Here is a 27,722-nt window from a genome sequence, read left to right as displayed (position 1 = left end):
GTAACTTGGAGCTATTTTCTGCCTACTCCTCACCCTCCTATGTCTGTATCTACCTGTTATACTTAAGTTTGAGGATTGTATTTACGTATAATATTATCTGATCTGATTGAAGAGCATGCAAAACAAAGCTTTTTGCTAATTCTTGGTACGTCAATAATAAACCAAAACCTATGCTGACTATCTCCAATTAGTCTGGGTCTATCCAAATAGAATCGGTTTGGGTAGAACGACGAAATAGGCAAGGGCAGAAAACGCTTGTTGGGAGTTGTATAGAGACCACCAAACAGCAGGTTAGGGATAGCAAGCATTTAATTAGGGATGCGTGTAGCTAAGGTACAGCAGATATCATGGGTGAATTTAATCTACATAAAGATTGGGCCAACCAAATTGGTAGCAGCGCTGAGGAGGATTTCCTGCAATGTATACGGGATGGTTTTTAATCCAATATGTAGAAGAACCGACTAGATGGCAGGCCATCCTAGATTGGGAATTGGTTAATAAGGAAGGAATAGTTAGCGATCTTGTTCTGCAGACCACCTTGGGCAACACTGACCATAATATGGTCCTGAACTTAAAGAAAGGAGACTTTGAAGGTGTGAGAGCATATTTGGAAAGCAGTGATAGGATCGGTCCAAATTAGCATGGATTTATGAAGGGGAAATCATGTTTGACGAATCTTCTGGAATTTTTTGAGGATGTAACAAGTAGAATGGATAAGGGAGAGCCAGTGGATGTGGTGTATCTGGACATGGATTGAGAACTGGTTGGCAGGAGTATTAACATGGATAGAGAACTGGTTGGCAGACAGGTAGCAAAGAGTAGAATTAACGGGTCCTTTTCAGAATGGCAGGCAGTGACTAGTGGGGTGCTGCAAGGCTCGGAGCTTGGACCCCAGTCATTTACAATATATATTAACGATTTAGATGAGGGAATGTGACATCTCCAAGTTTGCGGATGACACAAAGCTGGGTGGCAGTGTGAGCAGCGATGAGGATGCTATGAAGCTGCAGGGTGACTTGGGTAGGTTAGGTGAGTGGGCAGACACATGGCAGATGCAGTATAATGTGGATAAATGTGAGGTTATCCACTTTGGTGGCAAGAACAGGAAGGCAGATTATTATCTAAATGGTGTCAGATTAGGAAAAGGGGAGGTGCAACGAAGCCTGGGTGTGCTTGTACATCACGCACGTAAAGTAAGCATGCAGGTACAGCAGGCAGTGAAGGAAGCTAATGGCCTTCATTGTGAGAGGATTTGATTTTAGGAGCAAGGTGGTCCTACTGCAGTTGTGCAGGGACCTGGTGAGACCGCACTTGGAGTATTGTGTGCAATTTTTGTCTCCTAATTCGAGGAAGGACATTATTGCTATTGAGGGATTGCAGCGTAGGTTCATCAGGGATGGCGAGACTGACATATGATGAAAGAATGGATCGACTGGGATTGTATTCACTGGAATTTAGAAGGATGAGAGGGCATCTTATAGAAACATATAAAATTCTTAAAGGATTGGACAGGCTAGATGCAAGAAAAATTTTCCCGATGTTGGGGGAGTCCAGAACCAAGGGTCACAGTTTAAGAATAAGAGGTAGGCTATTTAGGACAGATGAGGAAACATTTTTTCACCCCGAGAGTGGTGAATCTGTGGAATTCTCTGCCACAGAGGTAGTTGAGGCCAATTCACTGGATATTTTCAAGTCAGATATAGCTCTTAGGGTCAAAGGAATCAAGGGATATGGGGGAGAAAGGAGGAATGGGGTACTGAAATTAGATGACCAGCAATGATCATATTGAATGGCGGTGCTGGCTTGAAGGGTCGAATGGCCTACTCCTTCATCTATTTTTGATGTTTCTAATACTGATACATCCTGTTCCTAAGAATCCCCCCAAATGACTTTCGCACCACTGACATCAAACTCACCATCCCGCAGTTCCCTGGCGTGTCCTTGCTGCCCTTCTTAAACAACGGTACAACATTAGCAACGCTCCAGTTTTCTGGACTCAGCCTGTAGCTAAAGATTATGTAAATCTCTGCAACGGCCTCTGCAATTTCTGCTCTCAATCCCTATGAGGTCTAATTTGTACATGCCAACCATATGGCCCATCTACTCTGGTCACTCCTCTCACATTTGGCCGATGTCCCTCTAGACCTTTCCTATCCATGTATCTGTCTAATACTACCCTACTATTTTTTACAGCTATCTTCAATCACGATACCTCCTGTAATCAGGTTATTAGGGGTGGGGGAAGGATTTTAAGACATTTGTATCAAAGTGATCATTCCCTTCCTATTGTTAACTTCGACCCACTGGACAATCACCCATGATCATTTTAAAGGCGAGATCGGGAAGGACACGTCCATTGTTCCAGAGTTTGACTTGATTGTATTTTAGTACAGTGTTGTCTGGTCTGTTTGAATAGCAGGTAAAAAAAAAACTTTTCACTGTAACTCAGTCCATGTGACAACAATAAACCTAAACCGCCAACCAGTTCTCTATCCATGTCAATACACCTGCCAATAAACCTTGCAGCAATATCCCATTGCAAAATGAATGTAAAATAAAGTATCTTTTAACAGATCCCACTGAACTCATTGCTTCAGTTACAATTTGTCCATAAGATATAGGAGCAGAATTAGGCCATTCGTCCCATCGAGTCTGCTTTGCCATTCATCAAGGCTGATCTAATTTTCTCTCTGAACCTCATTCTCCTGCCTTTTCCCCGTAACCTTTGATGCCCTTACTAATCAAGAACCTACCAATCTACGCTTTAAAAATACCCAATGACATGGCCGTCACAGCAGTCCATGGATGAATTCCATGGATTCAACATCTGGCTAAATAAATGTGTCCTCTTAGAAACATAGAAACATAGAAATTAGGTGCAGGAGTAGGCCATTCGGCCCTTCGAGCCTGCACCGCCATTCAATATGATCATGGCTGATCATCCAAATCAGTATCCCGTACCTGCCTTCTCTCCATACCCTCTGATCCCCTTAGCCACAAGGGCCACATCTAACTCCCTCTTAAATATAGCCAATGAACTGGCCTCGACTACCCTCTGTGGCAGGGAGTTCCAGAGATTCACCACTCTGTGTGAAAAAAGTTCTTCTCATCTCGGTTTTAAAGGATTTCCCCCTTATCCTTAAGCTGTGACCCCTTGTCCTGGACTTCCCCAACATCGGGAGCAATCTTCCTGCATCTAGCCTGTCCAACCCCTTAAGAATTTTGTAAGTTTCTATAAGATCCCCTCTCAATCTCCTAAATTCTAGAGAGTATAAACCAAGTCTATCCAGTCTTTCTTCATAAGACAGTCCTGACATCCCAGGAATCAGTCTGGTGATCCTTCTCTGCACTCCCTCTATGGCAATAATGTCCTTCCTCAGATTTGGAGACCAAAACTGTACGCAATACTCCAGGTGTGGTCTCACCAAGACCCTGTACAACTGCAGTAGAACCTCCCTGCTCCTATACTCAAATCCTTTTGCTATGAAAGCTAACATACCATTCGCTTTCTTCACTGCCTGCTGCACCTGCATGCCCACTTTCAATGACTGGTGTACCATGACACCCAGGTCTCGCTGCATCTCCCCTTTTCCTAGTCGGCCACCATTTAGATAATAGTCTGCTTTCCTGTTTTTGCCACCAAAATGAATAACCTCACATTTATCCACATTATACTGCATCTGCCAAACATTTTCCCACTCACCCAGCCTATCCAAGTCACCTTGCAGTCTCCTAGCATCCTCCTCACAGCTAACACTGCCCCCCAGCTTAGTGTCATCCGCAAACTTGGAGATATTGCCTTCAATTCCCTCATCCAGATCATTAATATATATTGTAAATAGCTGGGGTCCCAGCACTGAGCCTTGCGGTACCCCACTAGTCACTGCCTGCCATTGTGAAAAGGACCCGTTTACTCCTACTCTTTGCACTTCTCCATTAGCTCTTCTCCATTTTAAAGCTACGTCCTTTTATTCTGAGGCTGTACGCTCTGGTCCTAGACTCTCCCACTACTGTAAACACCATTACTTCCTCCCAGCCAGCTTCCTTTGTCATATATGATGCCATTTACTCAACCACCAAAACTTTATAGTTTGTGGTTTTCTTCTTAACATATCCAATCTGTCTCTCTGATTCTTTATCCTCCACCTTCTTATAAGCTTGCCTTTTGCCAAAAGCTCGCAGTTCAGATATATTTTGGAATTTGTATTTCATATAGATTTCTTTCTCTTATAGATTTTGCAGTTCTATTAATGTCTTCATCTTCGTAAAATATCCCAAGAGAATTTAGAGGAACTAACTGAGATAAAATGTAACATCAAGCCATACAAAGCTTGAATAAGGGCCATTTGAGAAAATATTTAAAAAGCTGTGATCTAAAGGAAGAGTTAAAAGAGCAGAATGCATTAGTGCTGCAGCTATCTAAGAAAATTCAGTTCATCACCGAACACTCAAACTTCTACAGATGCACTGTTGAAGGTAATGATGAGTGCATCATAAACTGGTTTGACAATTCCAATGTAGAGGAATGCATGAGGCCACAGACTAGTTGATCAGCCGAACCATCAGAGGCACAGTCCTGCCCACCATCAAAACCGTCTGCACGAGGAACTGACTCAAGAAAGTGACATCTATCATTAAGATATACACCATCCAGGCCATGCCGTCTTCTGTTGCTACCATTGAGCAGGAGGTAGACGCCCGAAACCCCACTCAAGCTTCAAGAACAGCTACTTTCCCACAATTAGCAAGATCTTGAACCAATGCCTGATCCAGCCTCAACATGGAACACTGCAAACAACTTCTTGCACTACTGTGGACTGTTTTGCACTATTGTCTTGCTTTATTGCAGTCTTTTTCTTTTCATTGTATTGTAGAAGTTATGTTGTTGTGTCTTTGTGTAAATGTGCCTGTGATGATGCTGCACGCAAGAGGCTCTACCTCAAGGTATTTGTGGATATAATAAACTCGATTTAACTTGAATCAATTTAAATAATTTTGTGGGGGAAATGTTAATGTTTCCACTTACCAAAATAGGTAATGTACTGTGTTGATTTCTGAAAATAAGGACCAGAAATGTAAGTTCGAGGCTTTAGGACCAGTTATTTGACATTATTTCACCATATCTGGAGCCGTTTCTTTTTTTATTTATAGACGCTCCCTACCCTCGTTTGGCTCCATTTAAGGACGTTCCCAGAGGTTGTTACGCATGCGCCTGGGCAGCCGACGGCCGTTTGTGGATATTCGTCAAGAAAGCAAACTGGAGGAGGCGGAAAGCGGCACTGGACAGGGGGGGAGAATATCCGTCGTTTCGTGCCGGGATCCAGCGGTAAATATCCCGGTTTTATACTCGGAACAAGGGCTGCTCATGAAAGGGAAGCACTCGCTGCAGTCCGTTTACCTCCCTGCCTCTTACCTTCTGCGTCACTCTTTGTCGCCACCGCCGCACGCGCATGCTCAGTGGAACTGAGCCTGCTGTGAGCGACGTCCCCGTTGGACCAATGGAAAGCGACGAGTCGGGTCCTCACCGACCAATCAAGGAGGGAAAGGGGGGCGGGACTCTCAGTTCTTGGTTTCTTGGTCCTCCAAAATATTCCAAATAGAATTTAAACTGGAGGTGGTGGAGGGAGGACTTAAGCCAGAAAGGGTTATTTGGAAGAAAGAGCTACTTTAAATTTAGTTGCATCTGGTTGGGTAATTATAGTAGGGTGGAGATTATTCCATGCTTTAATTGTGCGGGGGAAGAACGAATTGCTGTACACATCTGTCTTTGTAGCTGGAATCACAAATGGGATCGAATGCCCTCGTCTGCTCCTAATTGGTTTGGGTTTGGTGTAGGTCTTGTAATCTATGTCGAGCTGACCATTTAACATTTTGTAAAAACAGGTCAAACGGTGAGCTTCACGTCTGTCTTGGAGAGGCACCAACTCAGAATCTTTCTGTTGCAAAGAACTGCAGATGCTGGTTCATTACCGCAGCTGGACGCTAAAACGCTGGAGCTACTGAGTGGGCCAGGCAGCACATCTCTGGAGAAAACGAATAGGCGATGTTTCGGGTCGGAACCCTTCTTCACCAGCATTTATTTCGAGAGAATTATCATGTTAAACTGAGAATACATAGGTATGTGAAGAGGCAAAAGATAGTTAAGACCCTTGAAGACTGAAAAAGGTGAATTTATTATGGGGAACAAGGAAATGGAAGACGAGTTGAACAGGTACTTTGGATCCGTCTTCACTGAGGAGGACACAAACAATCACCCTGATGTTCTAGTGGCCAGAGGATCTAGGGTGATCTAGGGTAAATCTGTAAATTTTTCTTCAGATGCATTTTCATTTTGCATGTAAAAACCCACTTGAGAACCATGGGCGATTTAAAAAATTTCCAGCCAGATTTATCACTTCTGAAACTTTTTAGATGCCAAAGGAATCAAGAAAAAACACAAATAATGCCTTAGTTGATGAAATGCAGTGAGCAAACGGCCAATGTTCGCTAAGCACTCTGGCTGTTGTTGTCCCTTGAGCTCTCGCTTCTATCTACCGTCATTTCTCCTCACTTTTGGAATTCAGAAGTAGGATAAATGTCTCACACGCTTATCCCGATTTCCATAATTATTGACAACGCAAATATTGACATTTTGGGCGGGTTTTAACGAGCCCGCTACGCTGGAAACAATGGTAAGTGCCTACCTGCAGTTCATCGCGTGTACTCCATTTGGAGTAGCGTAGCAACAGTACGGGTCATGGGTCGTGACCCGACTGCCGTGAAACCTCCCTATACAGTGGGATATAGGTCAGCTGCAGAAATGGGCAGAGGCATGGCAGATGCAGTTTAACCCTAGCAAAAATGAGGTGTTGCACTTTGGGAGGTTGAAAGTAAGGGCAAAGTGTACAGTTAATGGAAAGATCCAAAAGAGCATTGATATACAGGAGGATCTTGGGGCCAAAATCCATAGCTCCCTGAGAGTGGCAACACAAGTAGATAGAGTGGTGAAGAAGTTGTATGGTAAAAGGAGATGTTGAACAAATTTTGATTATTTTTACTGGAGAGTCAGAGGCTAAGTGGAATGTAGAAAATTATGAGGGGCATAGATAGGGTAGACAGTCAGAATCTTTATCCCAGGGTGCAAATGTCACAGGTTAAAGTGACCAACTTTAAAGTGAAAGGGGCAAATTTTAAAGATGTACATGGCAACATTTTTACAGAGTGGTGGGAGCATGGAACACGCTGCCAGGTGTGGTGGTGAACGCAGTTGCGATAGTGAAGTTTAAGAGGTTCTTAGATAAGCACATGGATATGGAAGGGTATGGATCACTTTCAGACAGATGAGATTAATTTTAGTTTGGCATCATATTCGGCACGAACATTGTGGGCCAAAGGTCTTGTTCCCGTGCTGTATGTTGTCTATGTGGTGCAATGAAACTCTATTAAACAATGCAACATACAACCTTTAGTACTCTTAACTTGTGGTAATGATAATAAACTCATTGCCTTTGAAAATACCTTTTTATTTTTTTAATCCTGCAGGAAAATACTGTTGTTATTGCGTGTCTGAAACTCACTAACTCCTTTCCCTTTCACAGACAAATTGTATTTATAACATGATTTTCTATACACAAAATGTTTAAAGGAATGGTGTTACAGCAGAATTATCTGTACTTACACTTTAACGAGATATCAATCGATCAATCAATCAGTTTTATTCGTCACTTGCAAATAAAGTGCAAGTGAAATGAATTTGTCAGCGGTACAATGAAAAAAGAACACACAAAAACACAATAAAAATTTAACACAAACATCCACCACAGCATCCATCCACACCACAGTCCTCCTCCATTTCCCCCCGTGATCGGGACCTCAACCTTCCGCAGCCGCCGCTGCAGGTGTCCAGATGTTCAGACACGGTAAAGTCCAGGTAAGTCCTGAATCGGTGCCTCCCCACCGGAGACCGCGGCTTCAGGTTGTTGTAGACCGCAGGCAGGCGGTCGAAGATCTAAAGTCCCCGCCGCGCTGCAGCCGGAAGCACCGCAGGGCCGGCAGTCGGAGCTCCCCTCCAGGGACCCCGGCGTGGGACCCCGCTCCAGATGGTAAATCCCTGCCGCGCCCGCGGTAGAAGTTAGCGGCAGGCCGGCAGTCGGAGCTCTTCTCCTCCCGGGTCCCCAACGAGGGATCCCAGGCTCCGGACGCCTCGCCGGTTGGAGCTCTCAGTGGAGGAGGCGACCGAAGTGGTTTCCCCCATACCCCCCCCCCCCCCCTCCTCGCACAAGACACACAGAAAAACATTAGAAACATACATTAAAACACACTAAGACAACAACAAAAGTAGAACAAAACTAACACGCTGCTGGCAGGCAGGGCTGCCGTCTTGCAGCGCCCCCGCCGATATACAACAACTAATTCCAGGACTCATTCCATGACTTCTGGGCGGATTGAAGGAGGAAGTGGTGGGGGTGTGGAGAGGACGGTCACTCTCTGCTTAAAGCTACAGTGCAAGGTATCCATGTTTTCTGTCAAGGAACATGAAGGGATGAACGAAACATGGAACTCCCTTGAGAGAGAGGAATTCGACTTGAGAGCACCTGAGAACACAGCTCTGGATTTACCAAGATGGCCAGCAGGCAGGTTGCCAATGGGGGTCGCAGATTCAAATTGTGAATAGTCTGGATCACACCCACCATTCGAATTTAGGAGAATTCGCGGTTGTGTGTGACACTTCAGTCTGCAACTATTTGGGGGATTTGGGAAAAAGTAGTTAATAGACAAAAGCTGCAGGATTAGGCCATTTGGCCCTTCGAGCCTGCACCGCCATTCACTGTGCTCATGGCTGATCATTCACATTCCGTACTCCGTTCCTGCCTTCTCATCATATACCTTGAGTCCGCTATCTTTAAGAGCTCTATCTAACTATCACTTGAAAGCATCCAGAGAATTGTCCTCCACTGCCTTCTGAGGCAGAGAATTCCACAGATTCACAACTCTCTGGGTAAAAAGTTTTTTCCTCATCCCCATTCTAAATGGCCTACCCCTTATTCTTAAACTGAGGCCTCTGTTTCTGGACTCCCCCAACATCGGGAACATGTATCCTGCCTCTTATGTTTTAATAAGATACCATCTCATCCTTCTAAATTCCAGAGTACACAAGCCCAGCCGCTCCATTCTATCAACATATGACTGTCCCGCCATCCTGGGAATTAACCTCGTGAACCTATGCTGCATTCCCTCAATAGCAATAATGTCCTTCCTCAAATTTTGAGACCAAAGCTGCACCCAATACACCAGGTGTGGTCTCACTAGGGCCTTGTACAACTGCAGAAGGACCTCTTTGCTCCTATACGTAACTCCTCTTGTTATGAAGGGCAACATGCCATTAGCTTTCGTCACTGCCTGCTGTACTTGCATGCTTTCTTTCAGTGAGTGATGAACAAGGACACCCAGATCTCGTTGACTTTCTTTCAGTGAGTGATCAACAAGGACACCCAGATCTCGTTGACTTTCCCCTTTTCCCAATTTGACACCATTCAGATAATAATCCGCCTTCCCGTTTTTGCCACCAAAGTGGATAACCTCACATTTATCCTCTTTAAACTGCATCTGCCATGCATCAGCCCATTCACCCAACATTTCCAAGTCACCCTGCATCGTCATAGCGTCCTTCTCACAGTTCACACTGCCACCCAGATTGCGTCATCTGCAAATTTGCTGATGTTACTTTGAATCCCTTCATCTAAATCATTGATGTATATTGTAAATAGCTACGGTCTCAGCACCAAGCCTTGCGGTACCCCACTAGTCACTGCCTGCCATTCTGAAAGGGACCCGTTAATCCCTACTCTTTGTTTCCTGTCTGCCAACCAATTTTCTATCCATGTCAATACCCTACCCCCAAAACCATGTGCTCTAATGTTGCCCACTAATCTCCTATGTGGGACCTTAACAAATGCTTTCTGAAAGTCCAGGTACACTACATCCTCTGGCTCTCCCTTGTCCATTGCTGCCCGGAGCTGATGATGTGGCGGGCCGTCTCGGAGCGGAGACGGCGTTCCGGCTTTCGGCGGCGGCGACATCACCACGGAGGTCCGCTGGACTGGAGGGCGGCATCTCCGGCCTGGATCGATCGCCTCAACGCAGAGAGAGAACAAGGAGGGAAGAGACGGAGACTAAGACTTTGCCTCCATCACAGTGAGGATGTGCTCGGTGAACTCACTGTGGTGGATGTTTAATTTGTGTTTATTGTATGTTTTGTTTTTATTGGTTCTGTGTATGACTGCAGGCAACATAATTTCGTTCAGACCGAAAGGTCTGAATGACAATAAAGGAATCTAATCTAATTATCCTAGTTACATCCGCAAAAAATTCCAGAAGATTAGTCAAGTATGATTTCTCCTTTGTAAATCCATGCTGACTTGTACCGATCCTGTTACTGCTTTCCAAATGTGCCGTTATTTCATATTTTATAATTGACTCCAGCATCTTCCCCACCACCGATGTCAGGTTAACTGGTCAATAATTCCGTTTTCTCTCTCCCACCTTTCTTAAAAAGTGGGATAACATTAGCTACCCTCCAATCCACAGGAACTGATCCTGAATCTATGGAACATTGGAAAATGATCGCCAATGCGTCCACGATTTCTAGAGCCACTTCCTTAAGTACCCTGGGATGCAGACCATCAGGCCTTGGGGATTTATCAGCCTTCAGTCCCATCAGTCTACCCAACAGCATTTCCTGCCTAATGTGAATTTCCTTCAGATCTTCCGTCACCCTAAATCCTCTAGAAACTAGTACATCTGGAATTTATTTGGGTCTTCCTTAGTGAAGACGGATTCAAAGTACCTGTTGAACTCATCTGCCATTTCCTTGATCCCCATAATAAATTCACCTGTTTCGGTCTTCAAGGGTCCAACTTTTGTCTTAACTAATTTTTTCCTCTTCACATATCTAAAGAAGCTTTTGCTATCCTCCTTTATATTCTTGGCTAGCTTACCTTAGTACCTCATCTTTTCTCCCCGTATTGCCTTTTTAATTATCTTCTGTTTCTCTTTTAAAGTTACCCACTTCTCTGGCTTCCCGCTCATCTTTGCTATGTTATACTGATTCTCTTATTTTTATTCTGTCCTTGACTTCCTTTGTCAGCCACAGTCGTCCCTTACTCCCCTTGGAATCTTTCTCATCTTTGGAATGAACTGATCATGCACCTTCTGCAGACCCATACGAAACTTTTTCAAAATGGGGAGTGGCATGACAGGATTACAAAAAACTTAATGTGAAATAATGTGCGCGCTGCGCTCATCACGAGCGCGAAGTGTGAAGTCCCTCAATGCCAGGGCCCTGGAAGCTCAGGGATTTTAGATGCTCTCTGATGCATTCTGAGCCATTTTGGAGCATTTTTGCACCAAATTTATGACCAATATTTCAGAAATTAACAGGAATCTGAGAGGTAGCTTTTTCACACAAAGGGTGCTGGGTGTATGTAACGAGCTGCCAGAGCAGGTAGTTAAGGCTGGTACTATCCCAATGTTTAAGAGACATTTGGACACGTACATGGATAGGACAGATTTAGATGGATATGGGCCAAACGCGTATGAATGTGACTAGTTTAGGTGGGACATGTCAGTTGGTGTGGGCAAGTTGGGCTGAAGGGCCTGTTTCCACACTGCATCATTCTATGACTAAAAAGAAGAAAATTGCATGTAGATAAGTAGATAACAGATTTAAAAGAGGAGTGAAATGTAAAGGCAGAGAGAGGTTTATGGGTGGAAAGGAACATAGGAAAGGAGGGGTGAGAGTGGGCTTGGGCAGATGGGTGAAGGGAAAATAGTCACAAAGTGCTGAACTCAGAGGGTTAAGCAGCATCTGTAGAGAACATGGATAGGTGACATGTCACAGAGTGCTGGAGTAACTCAGTGGATCAGGCAGCATCTCTGGAGAAATGGTATGGATTATATTTCGGGTCAAGACCGTTCTTCAGTAATATTCATGATGTGACATGCATAGACATTCCTGAATGTTACCCAAACCATCGTAAACTACTTTGTTTCGGTGCTTGCCCTCTCCTATAACATCTCTGCTGCCTTGGGTGATGCGGGACAGGACACAAGCTTTGGGACACGGTGTGTAGCTGTTGCCGTCTGTCCCAGCCTGGTAAAAACCTGGATGGAGTGGATTTGGAGAGGATGTTACCACTAGTGGGAGAGTCGAGGACCAGTGGCCACAGCCTCAGAATTAAAAGACATTCCTTTAGGAAGGAGATGAGCAGGAATTTCTTATGTCAGAGGGTGGTGAACTGTGGAATTCATTGCCACAGACAGCTGTGGAGGTCGTCAATGGACATTTTTCAGGAGGAGATTGATAGATTCTTGATTGATATCGGTGTCAGAGGTAATGGGGAGAAGGCAGGAGAATGGGTTTGAGAGGGAAAGATAGAGCCATAGAGTGATACCGTGTGGAAACAGGCCCTTCGGCCCAGCATGTCCCATCTGCACTAGTCCCACCTGCCCACGTTTGATCCATATCCCTCCGAACCTGTCCTATCCATGTACCTGTCTGTTTCTTAAATGTTGTGATAGTCCCTGCCTCAACTACCTCCTCTGGCAGCTTGTCCCATACACCTACAACGCTTTGTGTGAAAAACATACCCCACAGATTCCTATTAAATCTTTTGCCCTTCACCTTAAACTTATGTCCTCTGCTCCTCGATTCACTTACTCTGAGCAAAAGACTCAACCATATCTATTCAAATCATGATTTTATACACTTCTATTAGATCATCCCTCATCCTCCTGTGCTCCATGAAATAGAGTCCCAGCCTACTCAACCTCTCCCTATAGCTCTGGCCCTCTAGTCCTGGCAACATCCTCGTAAATCTTCACTGTACCCTTTCCAGTTTGATGACATCTTTCCTATAACATGGTGCCCAGAACTGAACACAATACTCTGAATGCGGCCTCAACTTCTTATGCAACTGCAACATGACCTCCCAACTTCTATACTCAGCCTGACCCGCTGAGTTACTCCAGCACTGTGAAACGTCACAGAACAGGGCATGATTAGCAAGTTTGCTGATGATACAGAAGTGAGTGGTTTTGCAGATAGTGAAGATGGTTGTGAAAGATTGCAGCAGGATCTGGATCAATTAGCCTGGTGGGCAGAGGAATGGTTGATGGTTGCATGGTTCCTTGAAGGTCGTGTCGCAGGTATATCAGGTGGTCAAAAAGTATGTTGGCACTGGCCTTCATCAGTCAGAGTATTGAGTATAGAAGTTGGGAGGTCATGTTGCAGTTGTATAAGACGTTGGTGAGACCGCATTTAGAATATTGTGGTCAGTTCTGGGCACCATGTTATAGGAAAGATGTCAAACTGAAAAGAGTACAGAGATCCCCATCCTGGATCAGTCCAATCAGGGTTGTGTCATCCGCAAACTTGAGAAGCTTGACAGAGGTGTCTGTGGAGGTACAGTCATTGGTGTGGCGAGAGTAGAGGAGAGGGGAGAGTACGCATCTAGCGGTGCTCCTATGCTGAGCGTTTGTGGGTCCGAGGTATGCTTTCCCGCCTCACCTGCTGCTTCGTGTCTGTCAGATAGCTGGTGATCCACCGACAGAGGGGTTCAGGCACAGTCAACTCAGAAAGTTTGGAGCATAATAGCTCTGGCACAATGGTGTTGAATGCAGAGCTAAAATCAATAAAACAAAATCCTCGCATAGGTCCCATGTGGGTCTAGGTGCTGGAGGATGAAGTGCAGGCCCAGATTGACTGCGTCATGCACAGATCTATTGGCCCAATATGCAAAATGCAGAGGATCCAGCAGAGGGATTGTGATATTTTTCAGCTTGGCCAGCACAAGCCTGTAGTCATTATGACCAGTAATCCTTACCTTTTTGGGTACAGGGACAATAGTGGAGACTTTGAAGCAGGCAGGGACAGTACATCTTTGCAAGGACTGGTTAAAAATGAATAATTGGGTGTGATTGGTGTGGGGTGGGTGTAGAAGGGCCCAGTCTTTGCAGACTGAGGTCAGGCTGTGAGTGGGTGTGAAGTGGTTGGGTGGGGTGGGAAAGGTTCCACTCTTTTCATACTGGAGTCTTGCCTTAAGTAGGTGTGAATTGGTGAATGGGAAGGACAGGGTGCAGGGTCCATTCTCTGCAGACTGGGGTCTGGCTGTGTTTGTTGGGGAGGGGGTACCAGGGTTACGTTTCTGTTTTTCAAGCCTGCAGTAAAACTCATTCAGGTCGTTTGTCAGCTGATGATTGTCGAAAGAGCGGGGTGGGGGGGTACTTCTCAGAGTACCTTTCCTTGGCAGCTCTGATTCCTCTTCTCAGTTCTTTATCGATTAGGCTATTTTTTAACTCTTTAACGATTAGGCTATCGGCTTGACGCATATTTGCCCCCAACCCCCTCTCCATTCCCCCCGATCTCGAAATGGAAATGTTACATCTGTATATAATTAATATATTTATGTCACAAACTATGGAATTCATATTTTTCAGTATTGTTATCAAGGAAAAGAAAGCAGTTCCAATTGTTTGATATTATTTGATATTGTTTAAAATTATTCATATGGTGAAAATATAATAGCTCTAAAACATAACTTAATTTTGCAATCTCACTAAAGATAATCCCCCTTTCCCTCTCCCCCATCTCTCTCTCCCCCTCCCTCGTCTCACATCCCCCCCTCTTTCTAGCGGGGGGGGCGCGAAGATGAAGGTGGCGCGGGCCCAGCGGGCAGGGGGATGAAGGTGGCGTGGGCCCAGCAGGGGTGGCGTGGACCTAGCGGGGGTCAGCGAGGGTGGCGTGGACCCAGTGGGGGTAAGCGGGGGTGGCGTGAGCCCCGCAGGGGTCAGCGGGGGTGGTGATGAGGTCAGCAGGGGTGGTGTGGGGCCAGCGGGGGTGGCGTGGGCCCAGCAGGGGTGGTGTTGGGATCAGCAGGGGTGGTGTGGGGTCAGCGGGGATGGCGTGAGCCCTGTAGGGGTAAGCGGGGCTGGTGTTGGGGTCAGCGGGGGTCGCGTGGGCCCAGCAGGGGTCAGCGGGGGTGGTGATGGGGTCAGCAGGGGTGGTGTGGGGTCAGCGGGGGTGGCGTGGGCCCAGCGGGGGTCAGCAGGGGTGGCGTGGGCCCAGCAGGGGTGGTGTGGGCCCAGCAGGAGGTGGCGTGGGGCAAGCGGGGTGTGGCGTGGACCCAGCGGGGGTGGCGTGGGCCCAGCGGGGGTCAGCAGGGGTGGCTTGAGCCCAGCGGGGGTGGCATGAGCCCAGCGGGTGTAGCGTGGGCCCAGTGGGGGTGGTGTGGGGTCAGCGGGGGTGGCGTGGGCCCAGCGGGGGTCAGCGAGGGTGGCTTGGACCCAGCGGGGGTCAGCGAGGGTGGCATGGACCCAGCGGGGGTCAGCAGGGGTGGCGTGGGCCCAGCAGGGGTGGTGTGGGCCCAGCAGGAGTGGCGTGGGCCCAGCGGGGGTGGTGCGGGGGGAAGATGGCTTGGGCCCCGGCGGCGGGAGGAGACGAGGGGAGCCAGCTCCGCCGCAGAGGCGTCTGATGTTGGGGTTACAGCCGTTGGGTTCAGATTCAGCCACTCCCGCCCGGCGACGGGAGAGCGGAGAACTGGCCGTTTCCAAAGTGGAAACGCTGATTTTTTTATCCCGACTTTTTTTTTTCTTCTTTTTTTTCCTCTCGATTTTTTTGTTTTTGTTTGTAATTTTTTTCTTAGGGGAGAAAAGGGGGGGTGCGGTCGCACCCAACGCACCCCCCCCCCCCTTCGGACGGCCGTGTTCTGTATTATTCACAGAAATACCTGCCATTGTTGTTCCACTATTATCCCTGCTAGGGTATCTTTCCAGTCAACTTTGGGTAGCTCCTCCTTCATGGCTCCATAATCCCCTTTGTTCAACTGTAATACTGACACCTCTGATTTTCCCTTCTCCTTCTCGAATTGCAGATTAAAACTTATCATGTTATGGTCACCACCTCCTAATGGTTCCTTTACCTCGAGTTCCCTTATCAAATCCGGTTGATTACACACTAAATCCAGAATTGCCTTCTCCCTGGTTGGCTCCAGTACAAGCTGCTGTAAGAATCCATCATGGAGGCACTCAACAAACTCCCTTTCTATGGGTCCAACACCCAACCTGATTTTCCCAGTCTATCTGCATGTTGAAATCTCCCATAACAACCGTAGCATTACCTTAAAATCCAGCTGTGATAATAACACTGTAGTAATAAGTTCCGCAGAGGATCAAAGAGCGCAGGCGCAGTGCAATCCAAAGCCAGCTACCATTTATGAATTGAAGATAAACACAAAGTGCTGGAGCGGCAGCATCTCTGGAAAAAAGGGATGGATGACATTTCAGGTTGGGTAGCTTTCGAAAAGGGGTCCCAACCCAAAATGTTACCCATCTTTTATTCTCCAGAGATGTAACCTGACCCGCTGAGTTACTTCGGCACTTTGTGCCTATCATTGGTATAAACCAGCATCTGCAGTTTGTTTCGAAATCATTTGTGAACTCCATGATGTGACTGCAGGTTGGACAATCGAGTGAATCCTTTCCCGCACACGCTGCAAGAGAAGGGCCTCTCCCCCGAGTGAATCCGCCGGTGCACCAGCAGACTGGACAAGCAGGTGAATCCTTTCCCGCACACTGCGCAGGAGTGCAGTCCCTCTCCGGTGTGAACCCGCTGGTGTCGCAGCAGGATGGATGAGGAGATGAATCCCTTGCCGCAGACGGAGCAGGGGAAGGGCCGCTCGCCGGTGTGAACCCTGCGATGGACCAAGAGGCTGGACGAAGAGGTGAAGCCCTTACCGCAGGCAGGGCAGGTGAACGGCTTCTCCCCGGTGTGAACCCGCTGGTGCGTCAGCAGGCTGGACGATTGAGTGAACCCCTTCCCGCACACGGAGCAGGAGAACGGCCGCTCCCCGGTGTGGACCCGCTGGTGGATCAGCAGGTGGGAGGACTGAGCAAACTGCTTCCCGCACATTGCGCAGGAGTACGGTCTTTTGCCAGTGTGAACCCGCTCGTGCACCAGAAGGTGGAAGGAGCGAGTGAATCCCTTCCCACACACAGAGCACGTGAAAGGCCTCTCCCCGGTGTGAACCCGCTGGTGTGTCAGCAGTTGCGATGACTGGTTGAATCCTTTCCTGCACACAGAGCAGGTGAACGGCCATTCACCCGTGTGGACTCGCTTGTGGACCTGCAGCTTGGATGAGTGGGTGAAGCTTTTCCCACACACGGAGCAGGTGAAAGGCTTCTCCGTGGAGTGAATCTGCTGGTGTTTTCGCAAGTACTGTGAGCATTTGAAACTCTTTTCACAATTGGAGCAATTGAATGCCTTTTGATCGGCATGGACCTGGTGATGCGCCTTTAGCTTGGACGATTCAGTGAATCCCTTCCCACACACGGTGCACCTGTACGGCCTCTCCCCGGTATGAATCCGCTGATGCACCATCAGGTGCGACGAGCGCGTGTATCCCTTCCCGCACACGGAGCAGGTGAACGGCCTCCCTTTGGTGTGAGTGTACTCACTAGTTTCCAGCTGGGTTGGGAACTTGAACACTTTCCCACACTCATATTCACACTGATCCTCCATGATCAGAGTGCCCCCGTGACTCTCCACGTTGGATGATCAATTGGAGACTTGTCTGCAAACAAAACAGGTACACGATCTCTCCTTAATGTTAACTCTAGCTGTATTAATTAACGTGCACTGAGCGCACTGGGTTGTTCTCACTCTGTGTGTGTCCTTGTCCCTGTGATGTTACAGTCGGGCTCTGGTTTGATTGTCGCATTTGCAAATCCTCCATTGAATTTCCCTGTGAAAGACATTTACATTGTCATGCATACATGAAAGGAATCAGATTAGGCTCCACCTCTTCTTTCCTTATTGAACACACTTTTATCTCCTTTTCACCTTTAGCCTTTGTCACTTACTCCACACGTCTGTCAATCGACCTGTCACTTGCCAAGCTTGGCCCCACCTTCACCTCTCTTGTCCAGCTTCTCCCCCCCTACTCCATCCCGTCAAAGGAAGGGCCCTGAACTGAACTCTCTGGAATGTCTTGTGCATCCTCTCCAAAGTCTCTACATTCCTTCTTGTAATTCGTCGACCAGAACCGCACGCAGTACTCCAAGTACATGACAAAACTCCAAAGTCTTAGTTTATTTAGTTTAGAGATACAGCGTTGAAACAGGCCCTTCGGCCCACTGGGTCCGCGCCGACCAGCGATCCCCGCACATTAACACTGTCCTACACACACGAGGTACAATTTACATTTATACCAAGCCAATTTACCTACATACCTGTACGTCTTTGGAGTGAGGGAGGAAACCGAAGATCTTGGAGATAACCCATGCAGGTCACGGGGAGAATGTACAAACTCAAAGTACAGACAGCACCCGTAGTCAGAACCTGGGTCTCCAGCGCTGCAAAGTGCTGTAAGGCAGCAACTCTACTGCTGCGCCACCGTGCCTGCCCTGCACCGTGCCTGCCATGTCCTGTAAAGCTGTAACATGACTTCCTTATTTTTATACTCTACCTTCTGACTGAGGAAGGCAACCATACCATGTGCTTTATTTCCTACTTCTTCTGTGACCAAGTGAGACAGAGGTTCATGTGCATCTCTTATAACATCTTCTACTGCATCCAGTATTCATGATATGGCTTCCTGTACATCTGCGAGACCAAGTGTAGACTTGGTGACCATTTCACCAAACACTTCTCCATCCACCTACATTCCTTTCTCTGGATTCACAATTTACAACTTTTCAATCCTTTTGTCTCACAACTTTAAAAAATAATCTTTAGCCCTTAATCAATGCTGTTAAGGGTTCTTACTAACCTAAACTCTTTCCCCTCACATTCGACCGACCAAGTAAAACACCTCACACTTGTTTTTGTTTATTTTCCCTGTCCCTCTGATATTGGCTTCTCAATGGTTATCAAACACCGCAGCCCCCCCCCCCCCCCCTCCCCCTGCTTCCAGTCACCATTTCACCTCGCATTCTCCCCCACCTAGTCCTTGCGTTTTGCGATTTACAGACACTCCCTGGCCATTTCCCCTTGATTTGAGGACGCTCCCTGGGGCAACGCGGGCTGTGCGCGCTGCTGGTTAATCCCCCGAAAATGCGGAAAGGTGTTGGGGGGGGGGGGGTAGGGCATTCATTATTTATTTGCTTTAGGGTTCCGATAGTGAGATGGTCAGTTTAACTCCCAGATTCAGCGTTTGTGAAGCCGACCACCCCCCCCCCCTCCCTCCCCCTCTTACCTGCGACGCGCCTGTCTCTCGTCCCAGTCTACGCATGCCCAGACCACGCTGCTCGAGTGATTGACGTGAGACTGATCCAATAGAAAGCGGAGTGGTAGGAAGGCTGGAGCTGCGGCGTGGGCCTCCAACCAATCGCTGGGCAGGTGGGCGGGCTTAGACCGTCTGAGCCAGGCTGGCCTTATAGTGTCAAACCCTTGCACGATTCTGAATCGTGTAGGGCCGGCAGATCTCCCGGTTGCCAAACACTTCAATTCCCCTTCCCATTCCCACACAGGACTTCCTGTCCTAATCAGTGTGAGGATAAACGCAAATTGAAGGAGCAGCATCTCAAATTTCGCTTGGGCAGCTTACAACGAGGTTAATTCCCGGGATGTCATATGTTGATAGATTGGAGCGGCTGGATTTATATAATCTGGAATTTAGAGTGATGAGAGGATATCTTATTGAAACTTATAAGATCATTAAGGGTTTGAACACGCTAGAGGCAGGAAACATGTTCCCAATGTTGGGGGAGTCCAGAACCATGGGCCATAGTTTAAGAATAAGTGGTAAGTCATTTAGAACGGGGACGAGGAAAAACATTATCACACAGTTCTACACAACACCTACAGTGTGTGGAATTTTCTGCCTCAGAGAGCTGTGGAGGCTGGTTCTCTGGATGCTTTCTAGAGGGAGTTAGATAGAGCTCTTAGTGATAGCGGAGTTAAGGGATATAGAGAGAAGGGAGGAACGGGGTACTGATTGTGGATGATCAGCCATGATCACATTGAATGGCAGTGCTGACTCGAAGGGCCGAATGGCCAACTCCTGCACCTATTGTCTAACCCATGGTCTATTGATTTCTCTAACTTCAAGTAACCCCGATATTCCCCCTCTCCATCCCTCCCCCACCCAAGTCGTAAAAGCTTGAGTAGTCTTGTTGAGGTTCCTTGTCTGTACTCGTTCTCACCGAGCAAACAGCGATCAACGGCCTGTTTCTTTTATCAGTTACTTTGTTGCATATCTTTCATTCATTTGTTCTTTATCTTGTTGCATCACCGTCCATATCTCTCGTTTCCCTTGACTCAATCTGAAGAAGGGACTCGACCCGAAGCATCACCCATTCCTTTTCTCCAGAGATGCTGTCTGACCCGCTGAATTATTACAGCTTTTTGTGTCTATCTTTGGTTTAATCCAGCATCTGAAGTTCCTTCCTACACACTGAATCATGTAATGTAGCTGTCAGCAGATGAAACTCTTGCAAGATGTATTCGTGATACAGAGACCCAAACAACTGCAAATGTTAGAATCTTGAGTAAATCACAAAGTCCTGAAGGAACTCAACAGGTTAAGCAGTATCTCTGGAAGGAATGGACAGATGACATTTCGGACCATGGCCCTTGTGCACTGATTGGAGTGACTTTGTGACTAGTGAGGGTGTCAATGTTTACAGAAGGTAGAATGAAGTTGGGGTGAAAATAAGAACAGCCATAATTGAACGTGTGAAGAAGGGTCTCGACCCGAAACATCACCCATTCCTTCTCTCAAGAGATGTGCTTGTCCTATTGCAGTTGTACGGGGTCTTGGTGAGACCACACCTGGAGTATTGCGTACAGTTTTGGTCTCCTAATCTGAGGAAAGACATTCATGCCATAGAGGGAGTACAGAGAAGGTTCACCAGACTGATTCCTGGGATGTCAGGACTTTCATATGAAGAAAGACTGGATAGACTCGGCTTGTACTCGCTAGAATATAGAAGATTAAGGGGGGATCTTATAGAAACTTACAAAATTCTTAAGGGTTTGGACAGGCTAGATGCAGGAAGATTGTTCCCGATGTTGGGGAAGTCCAGAACAAGGGGTCACAGTTTAAGGATAAAGGGGAAATCTTTTCGGACTGAGATGAGAAAAACATTTTTTACACAGAGTGGTGAATCTCTGGAATTCTCTGCCACAGAATGTAGTTGAGGCCAGTACATTGGCTATATTTAAGAGGGAGTTAGATGTGGCCCTTGTGGCTAAATGGATCAGGGCGTATGGAGAGAAAGCAGATACAGGATACTGAGTTGGATGATCAAGAATCAAATACACATCATTAAAAGAAAAAAATGTTTTAATACCTGTGCAGTATTTAATAAATCCTCTACCCCAACCTGGAGTTGCGTAAAATCAACAGAATCAAAGCTTGTCTCTCAGGAACATCATGGGTCATCTGTGGATGTGATTGACTGCCATGATTGCATTAGAATAAAATCACTTGTGAACCCTTTGGTGTGACTGTAAATTGGACAACTGAGTAAATCCCTTCCTACAGATGGAGCAGGGGAATGGCCTCTCCCCGCTGTGAACTCGGCGGTGCACCAAAAGGCTCGACGAAGAAGTGAATCCTTTCCCACATACAGAGCACGAGTACGGTCTCTCTCCTGTGTGGACTCGTCGGTGCACCAGGAGACTAGATGAACAAGTGAATCCCTTCCCACACACGGAGCAGGAAAATGGCCGCTCACCGGTGTGGACCCGCTGGTGGATCAGCAGATGGGAGGACTGAGTGAACCCCTTCCCGCAAACTGAACAAGGGAACGGTCTTTTGCCGGTGTGAACCCGCTCATGCACCAGGAGGTTGAATGAGCGAGTGAATCCTTTCCCGCACACAGAGCAAGTGAAAGGCCTCTCCCCGGTGTGAACACGCTGGTGCGTCAGCAGGTCAGACGACTGGTTGAAACCCTTCCCGCACACGGAGCAGGCGAACGGCCATTCACCCGTGTGGACTCGCTCGTGCACCAGAAGTTTGGATGAGTGGGTGAAACCTTTCCCACACACGGAACAGGTGAAGGGCCTCTCCGTGGTGTGAATCTGTTGATGTCGTCGCAGGTACTGTGAGCTTTTGAAACTCTTTTCACAATTGGAGCAATTGAATGTCCTTTTATCAGTGTGGACCTGGTGATGCGCCTTCAGCTTGGATGATTCAGTGAATCCCTTCCCACACACGGTGCAGGTGTAAGGCCTCTCCCCGGTGTGAATGCGCTGGTGTGCTAGCAGGTGGGACGAGCGAGTGAATCCCTTCCCGCACATGAAACAGATGAATGGCCTCTCCTTGGTGTGTGTGCGCTGATGGGTTTCGAGTTGGGAAGGGTAATTGAATCCTTTCCCACAGTCCACACATTTACATGGATTCTCCATGGGCTGATTGTCATGCAGACTCTCTGATCATATGAGACTTTGTCCCCACACAGAACATGTATTGAGTCTTTCCTGTGAATATTCGTTTCAGCCTGTGTAAATGGTTAGAGGTGCAGTCACAATCACCATGCTGGCACACTCTGGTCTTGGATCTTTAGCAGCCCGGCAGGTTTAATATCTTTTTCATGGAATACAGAAATGTTTTTTTCTTTTAAAATAGAAACTATGACCTTCAGGTCCCAATGTCTTGAATGACAGTCAAAGATTGGTCTGAGTTTGCTTGCTGCAAATCCATTACTTAAAATACCCTGTAAAAGAGTTTACAAAAGCCATTACTAAGTACATGATCAAACATCAGAATAAATAGAGGTCCTGAGGGTGGGGACGTGGTGATAACTGGGCAAAGATAGCTGGTTCAATGAGTACTTCAACCATCTTATTTTCATTTCACATTTGTTCTTGAGAATAGAGAGGTCTGAGTGTGCAGATGCAAGGTGCCCCAGGAGAATGAACTTGGACCATCCATATTGAAGCAATGACCAAGAAAGCATACCAATGCCTCTACTTCCTTAGAAGGCTTAAGAAGTTTGGCATGTTCCCTGCAACTCTCACCAACTTCTACAGATGCACCATAAAAAGCATTTTATCAGGAAGCATCACAGTTGCATGCAAGACCGCAAGAAATTACAGCGAATTGTGGATGCAGCCAAGACAATCACACAAACCAACCTCATTTCTATTGACTCAATTTATATCTCACACTGTCTCCGCCAGGCCAGGCCAGGAGCATAATCAAGGATGAGTCACACCCTGGTCACATCAGCCAAATGGTATAGAAGTGTGAAACAGGGCCAGTTTCTTCCCAGATGTTATCAGGCAACTAAATCATCCTACCGTAACCCGAGAACAGTCCTGAACTACAAGTTATCTCTTTGGTGACCCTTAGACTATACTTGATCGGACTTTGCTGGCTTTACCTTGCACTTAACACTATTCCCTTATCATGATTTGAGATTTGGGTATAGGAGCAGGGAGGTTCTACTGCAGTTGTACAGGGTCTTGGTGAGACCACACCTGGAGTATTGCGTACCGTTTTGGTCTCCAAATCTGAGGAAGGACATTATTGCCATAGAGGGAGAGCAGAGAAGGTTCACCAGACTGATTCCTGGGATGTCAGGACTGTCTTATGAAGAAAGACTGGATAGACTTGGTTTATACTCTCTAGAATTTAGGAGATTGAGAGGGGATCTTATAGAAACTTACAAAATTCTTAAGGGGTTGGACAGGCTAGATGCAGGAAGATTGCTCCCGATGTTGGGGAAGTCCAGGACAAGGGGTCACAGCTTAAGGATAAGGGGGAAATCCTTTAAAACCGAGATGAGAAGAACTTTTTTCACACAGAGAGTGGTGAATCTCTGGAACTCCCTGCCACAGAGGGTAGTCGAGGCTAGTTCATTGGCTATATTTAAGAGGGAGTTAGATGTGGCCCTTGTGGCTAAGGGGATCAGAGGGTATGGAGAGAAGGCAGGTACGGGATACTGAGTTGGATGATCAGCCATGATCATATTGAATGGCGGTGCAGGCTCGAAGGGCCGAATGGCCTACTCCTGCACCTAATTTCTATGTTTCTATTTCTATGTTTCCATGTGTCTATACACTGTAAATGGAGCGATTGTCATTCCCTTATCATGTGTCTATACACTGTAAATGGAGCGATTGTAATCGTGTATTGTCTTTCTGTTGACTGGTTAGCACACAACAAATGCTTTTGACTGTACCTCGGTATACGTGACAATAAACTTAACTGAACTGGACCGAATGTAGCAAGTCGAGTGGACAGGGCGATTAAGAGGGCATTTGGCACATTTGCCATCATTGGGTACAAAAGTACAGCACATGAAGTATGATGCAGCTTTACAAGTAGTCGGTGAGATCAACTTAAGAGTACTGTGTGCAGTTCTGGTCACCTAGCTATAGGAAGAATATCGTAAAGTTGGAAAAGATTCACCGGAATGCTAACCAGACATGTGGGCTTGAGTTTTCGGAAGAGGTGGATCGGCTGGGACTTTGTTCATTGGAGAGTTGGAGACTCAGAGGTGACCTTACTGAGATATCCAAGATCATGGGTATGGATAAAGTGAACACTCAGTATTTTCCCCAGGGTCGAAGAAACTAGCAAAGCATATGCTTAAGGTGAGAGGGGAGAGATTTAAGAGGGGGCTTAGTGGCAACTTTTTCCACTCACTGGGTAGTCTGCATCTGGAATGGCTGCCAGAGGTAGCGAGAGAAGCAAATACAATTACAACTTTGAAGTTTTGTGGATAGAAAGTGTTTAGAGGTATTTGGGACAAATATGCACAAATGGGACGCCCAGAATACCAATTTGGACAAGCCAATATGCCAGTCTGGACAAGCTGGCCAAATGGCCTGTATCCATGCTGTTTTGCTCTATGATTAAGCCGAAGGAATTTATGTGCAAGAAGGAACTGCAGGTGCTGGTTTAAACCAAAGATAGACACAAAAAGCTGGAGTAACTCAACGGGACAGGCAGCATTTCTGGAGAGAAGGAATGGGTGATGTATTGGGTCGAGACCCTTGTTCAGACTTCTTCTGAAGAAGGGTCTCGACCCGAAATACAAAGAATTTATGTCAGCCAACCTTGAGCCAATGCGTCTCGACTGTAGAATAAATCTGCCAGCTATTATGATTTTATTCATGGTCTGCTGCTGCTGTTCCTGTGTACCTATTACCTTTTATTTTGTTGGCAGAGGTTGTGCATTTGGATGGTGCTGTCAGAGTGGCTCACTTAAGTAACTTCAAAACATTTTGTAGATGGTACATACAGTCGCCCCCTGGGAGCAGGTGGTAGAGGGAATGGATTGTTTAGTGTGGTAACTGGAAGCCAGAAAAGACTCGGATAAATCAGAGCTAGTAACATAGCAGCACAGTGGCACAGCTGTTGAGTGGCTGCCTTACAGCGTCAGAGACCCAGGATCGATCATGACTACGGGTGCTGTCTATACAGAGTTTGTATGTTCTCCCTGTGACCACGTGGGTTTTCCCCAGGTACTCTGGTTTCCTCCCACACTCCAACATCACGTAGGTTTGTAGGGTAATTTGGTTCAGTAAAATTGTGAATTGTCCCTAGTGCGTAGGATACAGTTAATGTACGGGGGTGATCACTGGCAGGCCTGGACTCAGTGAACCGAAGAGCCTGTTCCATGCTGCATCTCTAAAGTCTAAAGTTGACCTCAGAAGCCGATTGATGGCTGGGGACGGTGACTGCCAGAACGTTTCTTCCACACTACCAACCACACACCCAATGGTGTCATCGGCAAATTTAAGAATGTCAACCCTGTGGCCTAGTTTACAATTGCATTTATCCCTCTTTTTCAGACATGCCGCGCTCCGACACCACATTACCTTCATTCACTGGCGTATTTTTTTGATTCGGTAATTTCCCACTTACAGACGCTCCCTGGGTCCTTGCGTTTTTTTTTGTTGATTTAGGGTCGATCCCCGAATTTGCAGCGCATGCGTCGTGGGTCCCAACTGCCGTCTGCAGAGACCAGTCCGGAGCGGGACGGAAAACAGTGGCGAGTGGCTGCTTTCATCGTTTCATCCTGGGCTTGGCGGGTAACGTTCGCGCTTTCATGTTCGTTTGTGGGACCACCGTCGGCGTCTGTGAATCATCTGCCCCGCGGCCTCTCACCTCCCGCCTCTTTGTCGCCGCCTCCCGCGCATGCTCAACTGGCCTGCTGTGAGTACCTGCGGAACGGACCAATGGAAAGCGCACAAAGAGGTCGGAGGACCAAGCGGGCGGGTGGTCCTCCAAGCAATCGTAATGAAGGGGGCGGGGCTATCCAGAGTCTCCACCCCTCCCCCTTAAGTGGCCAACACACTTTAAAAAAAGGGTCTGCAGAAGTGTTTCGGCCCGAAACGTTGCCTATTTTCTTCGCTCCATAGATGCTGCTGCACCCGCTGAGTTTCTCCAGCGTTTTTGTGTACCTTCGATTTTCCCGCATCTGCAGTTCCTTCTTGAACACTTTAAAAAAACACGTTGTGTCAATTTTCTAAAGGGAAGCGTTGTTTTTCTGTTGTGGGTTTATTTTGACAGCAGTCTGAAATTCATACTTTGAAAGCAATACACATTGGTCTTTTAAATGATCGTCTACTTTAGTTTAGATTAGAGATATTCTAGAGATGATTCAGATTCAGATTTCAGATTCAGATTCAAACTTTATTGTATTGTGCAGTGTACAGTACAGAGATAACGAAATGCAGTTAGCATCTCCCTCGAAGAGCGACATAGAATATGAGCAATAAATAAATATATTTACGTGCATACAGTCACAGTAGTGCAATTATTATTTTTCCCTGGTGGAAGGAATGTCCGGGGGGGGGGGGGGGGGGGGGGGGGGTGGTGATTGGCAATCACCGAGGTACAGTCTTGAGTAATGTAACAGCCGCAGGGAAGAAGCTGTTTCTGGACCTACTGGTCCGGCAACGGAGAGACCTGTAGCGCCTCCCGGATGGTAGGAGGGTAAACAGTCTGTGGTTGGGGTGAGAGCAGTCCTTGACGATGCTGAGCGCCCTTCGCAGACAACGGTTGCTTTGGAAAGACTCAATGGAGGGGAGTGAGGAACCGGTGATGCGTTGGGTAATTTTCACCACCCTCTGCAGTGCTTTCCGGTCGGAGACAGAGCAGTTGCCATACCATACTGTGATACAGTTGGTAAGGATGCTCTCGATGGTGCAGCGGTAGAAGTTCACCAGAATCTGAGGAGACAGATGGACCTTCTTTAGTCTCCTCACCACCAGCCACCATTCTTTAGTCTCCACGTCCACCACCATCATAGTGCTGAGTGATGCTCTACCTAGAGCTTTTCAGTGTACTAAATCCAGATCCAGATCTAGATAATTTAGAGATCCGTAATAGACAACTGGGTGTGGCTGAGAGACTCTTTAAATAACATTGTTACAAATCATGTTCCTCAAAAACACATTAACGACCGTATGCGTCCTCCTTGGTTTTCGGCAAAACTGAAACGTCTCTGCAGTAAGAAAGAGAAGTTTTATATCCGCGCCAAAAAATGGGTACAAAACTGGATTGGAACAATTTTACTAGAGTGCGAAAGCAAGTCGATCGGGCTGTTAGGGGTGCTCAGAGACAACATGTTTCTTCTATTCTTGAGGGAGAGCAACCCAAGGCTTTTTGGAGATATGTGAAATCCAGACGGACAGACAACACTGGTATCCAGATGCTTAAAGTGAACAACTGTCTGATCACTGAGGACCAGGCGAAAGCAGAAGCTCTTGCAAACCAATTTCACCA

The 27,722-nt window shown here is 46.9% G+C and overlaps 2 protein-coding genes across 2 annotated transcripts in view; both read right to left on the bottom strand.

The window, feature by feature from the left end:
- LOC116981587 (zinc finger protein 91-like) overlaps positions 1-26,181 on the bottom strand; it is a 32,314-nt gene extending 6,133 nt beyond the window's left edge. Inside the window, exons 1-2 of the mRNA XM_033034711.1 lie at positions 25,811-26,181; positions 16,475-17,777 (exon numbers count right to left, since the gene is read on the bottom strand). Coding sequence (XP_032890602.1) covers positions 16,475-17,554 — 1,080 coding nt within the window. The 5' untranslated portion in view covers positions 17,555-17,777; positions 25,811-26,181. The remainder of the gene's footprint in view (positions 1-16,474; positions 17,778-25,810) is intronic.
- Positions 21,303-25,350, bottom strand: LOC116981557 (zinc finger protein 239-like). Its single transcript, XM_033034666.1, has 2 exons — positions 25,138-25,350; positions 21,303-22,695 (listed from the first exon to the last, which is right to left on the bottom strand). The coding sequence occupies exon 2, from the start codon at positions 22,385-22,387 to the stop codon at positions 21,461-21,463; it is 927 nt and encodes a 308-aa protein (XP_032890557.1). The 5' UTR covers positions 22,388-22,695; positions 25,138-25,350; the 3' UTR covers positions 21,303-21,460.
- Positions 26,182-27,722: the final 1,541 nt, after the last annotated feature.

The sequence above is a fragment of the Amblyraja radiata genome, chromosome 15, assembly GCF_010909765.2.
Source record: "Amblyraja radiata isolate CabotCenter1 chromosome 15, sAmbRad1.1.pri, whole genome shotgun sequence".
Taxonomy (NCBI): domain Eukaryota; kingdom Metazoa; phylum Chordata; class Chondrichthyes; order Rajiformes; family Rajidae; genus Amblyraja; species Amblyraja radiata.
Note: the sequence above shows the minus strand (reverse complement) of the source record. Positions and strands in the feature narration are given on the sequence as shown.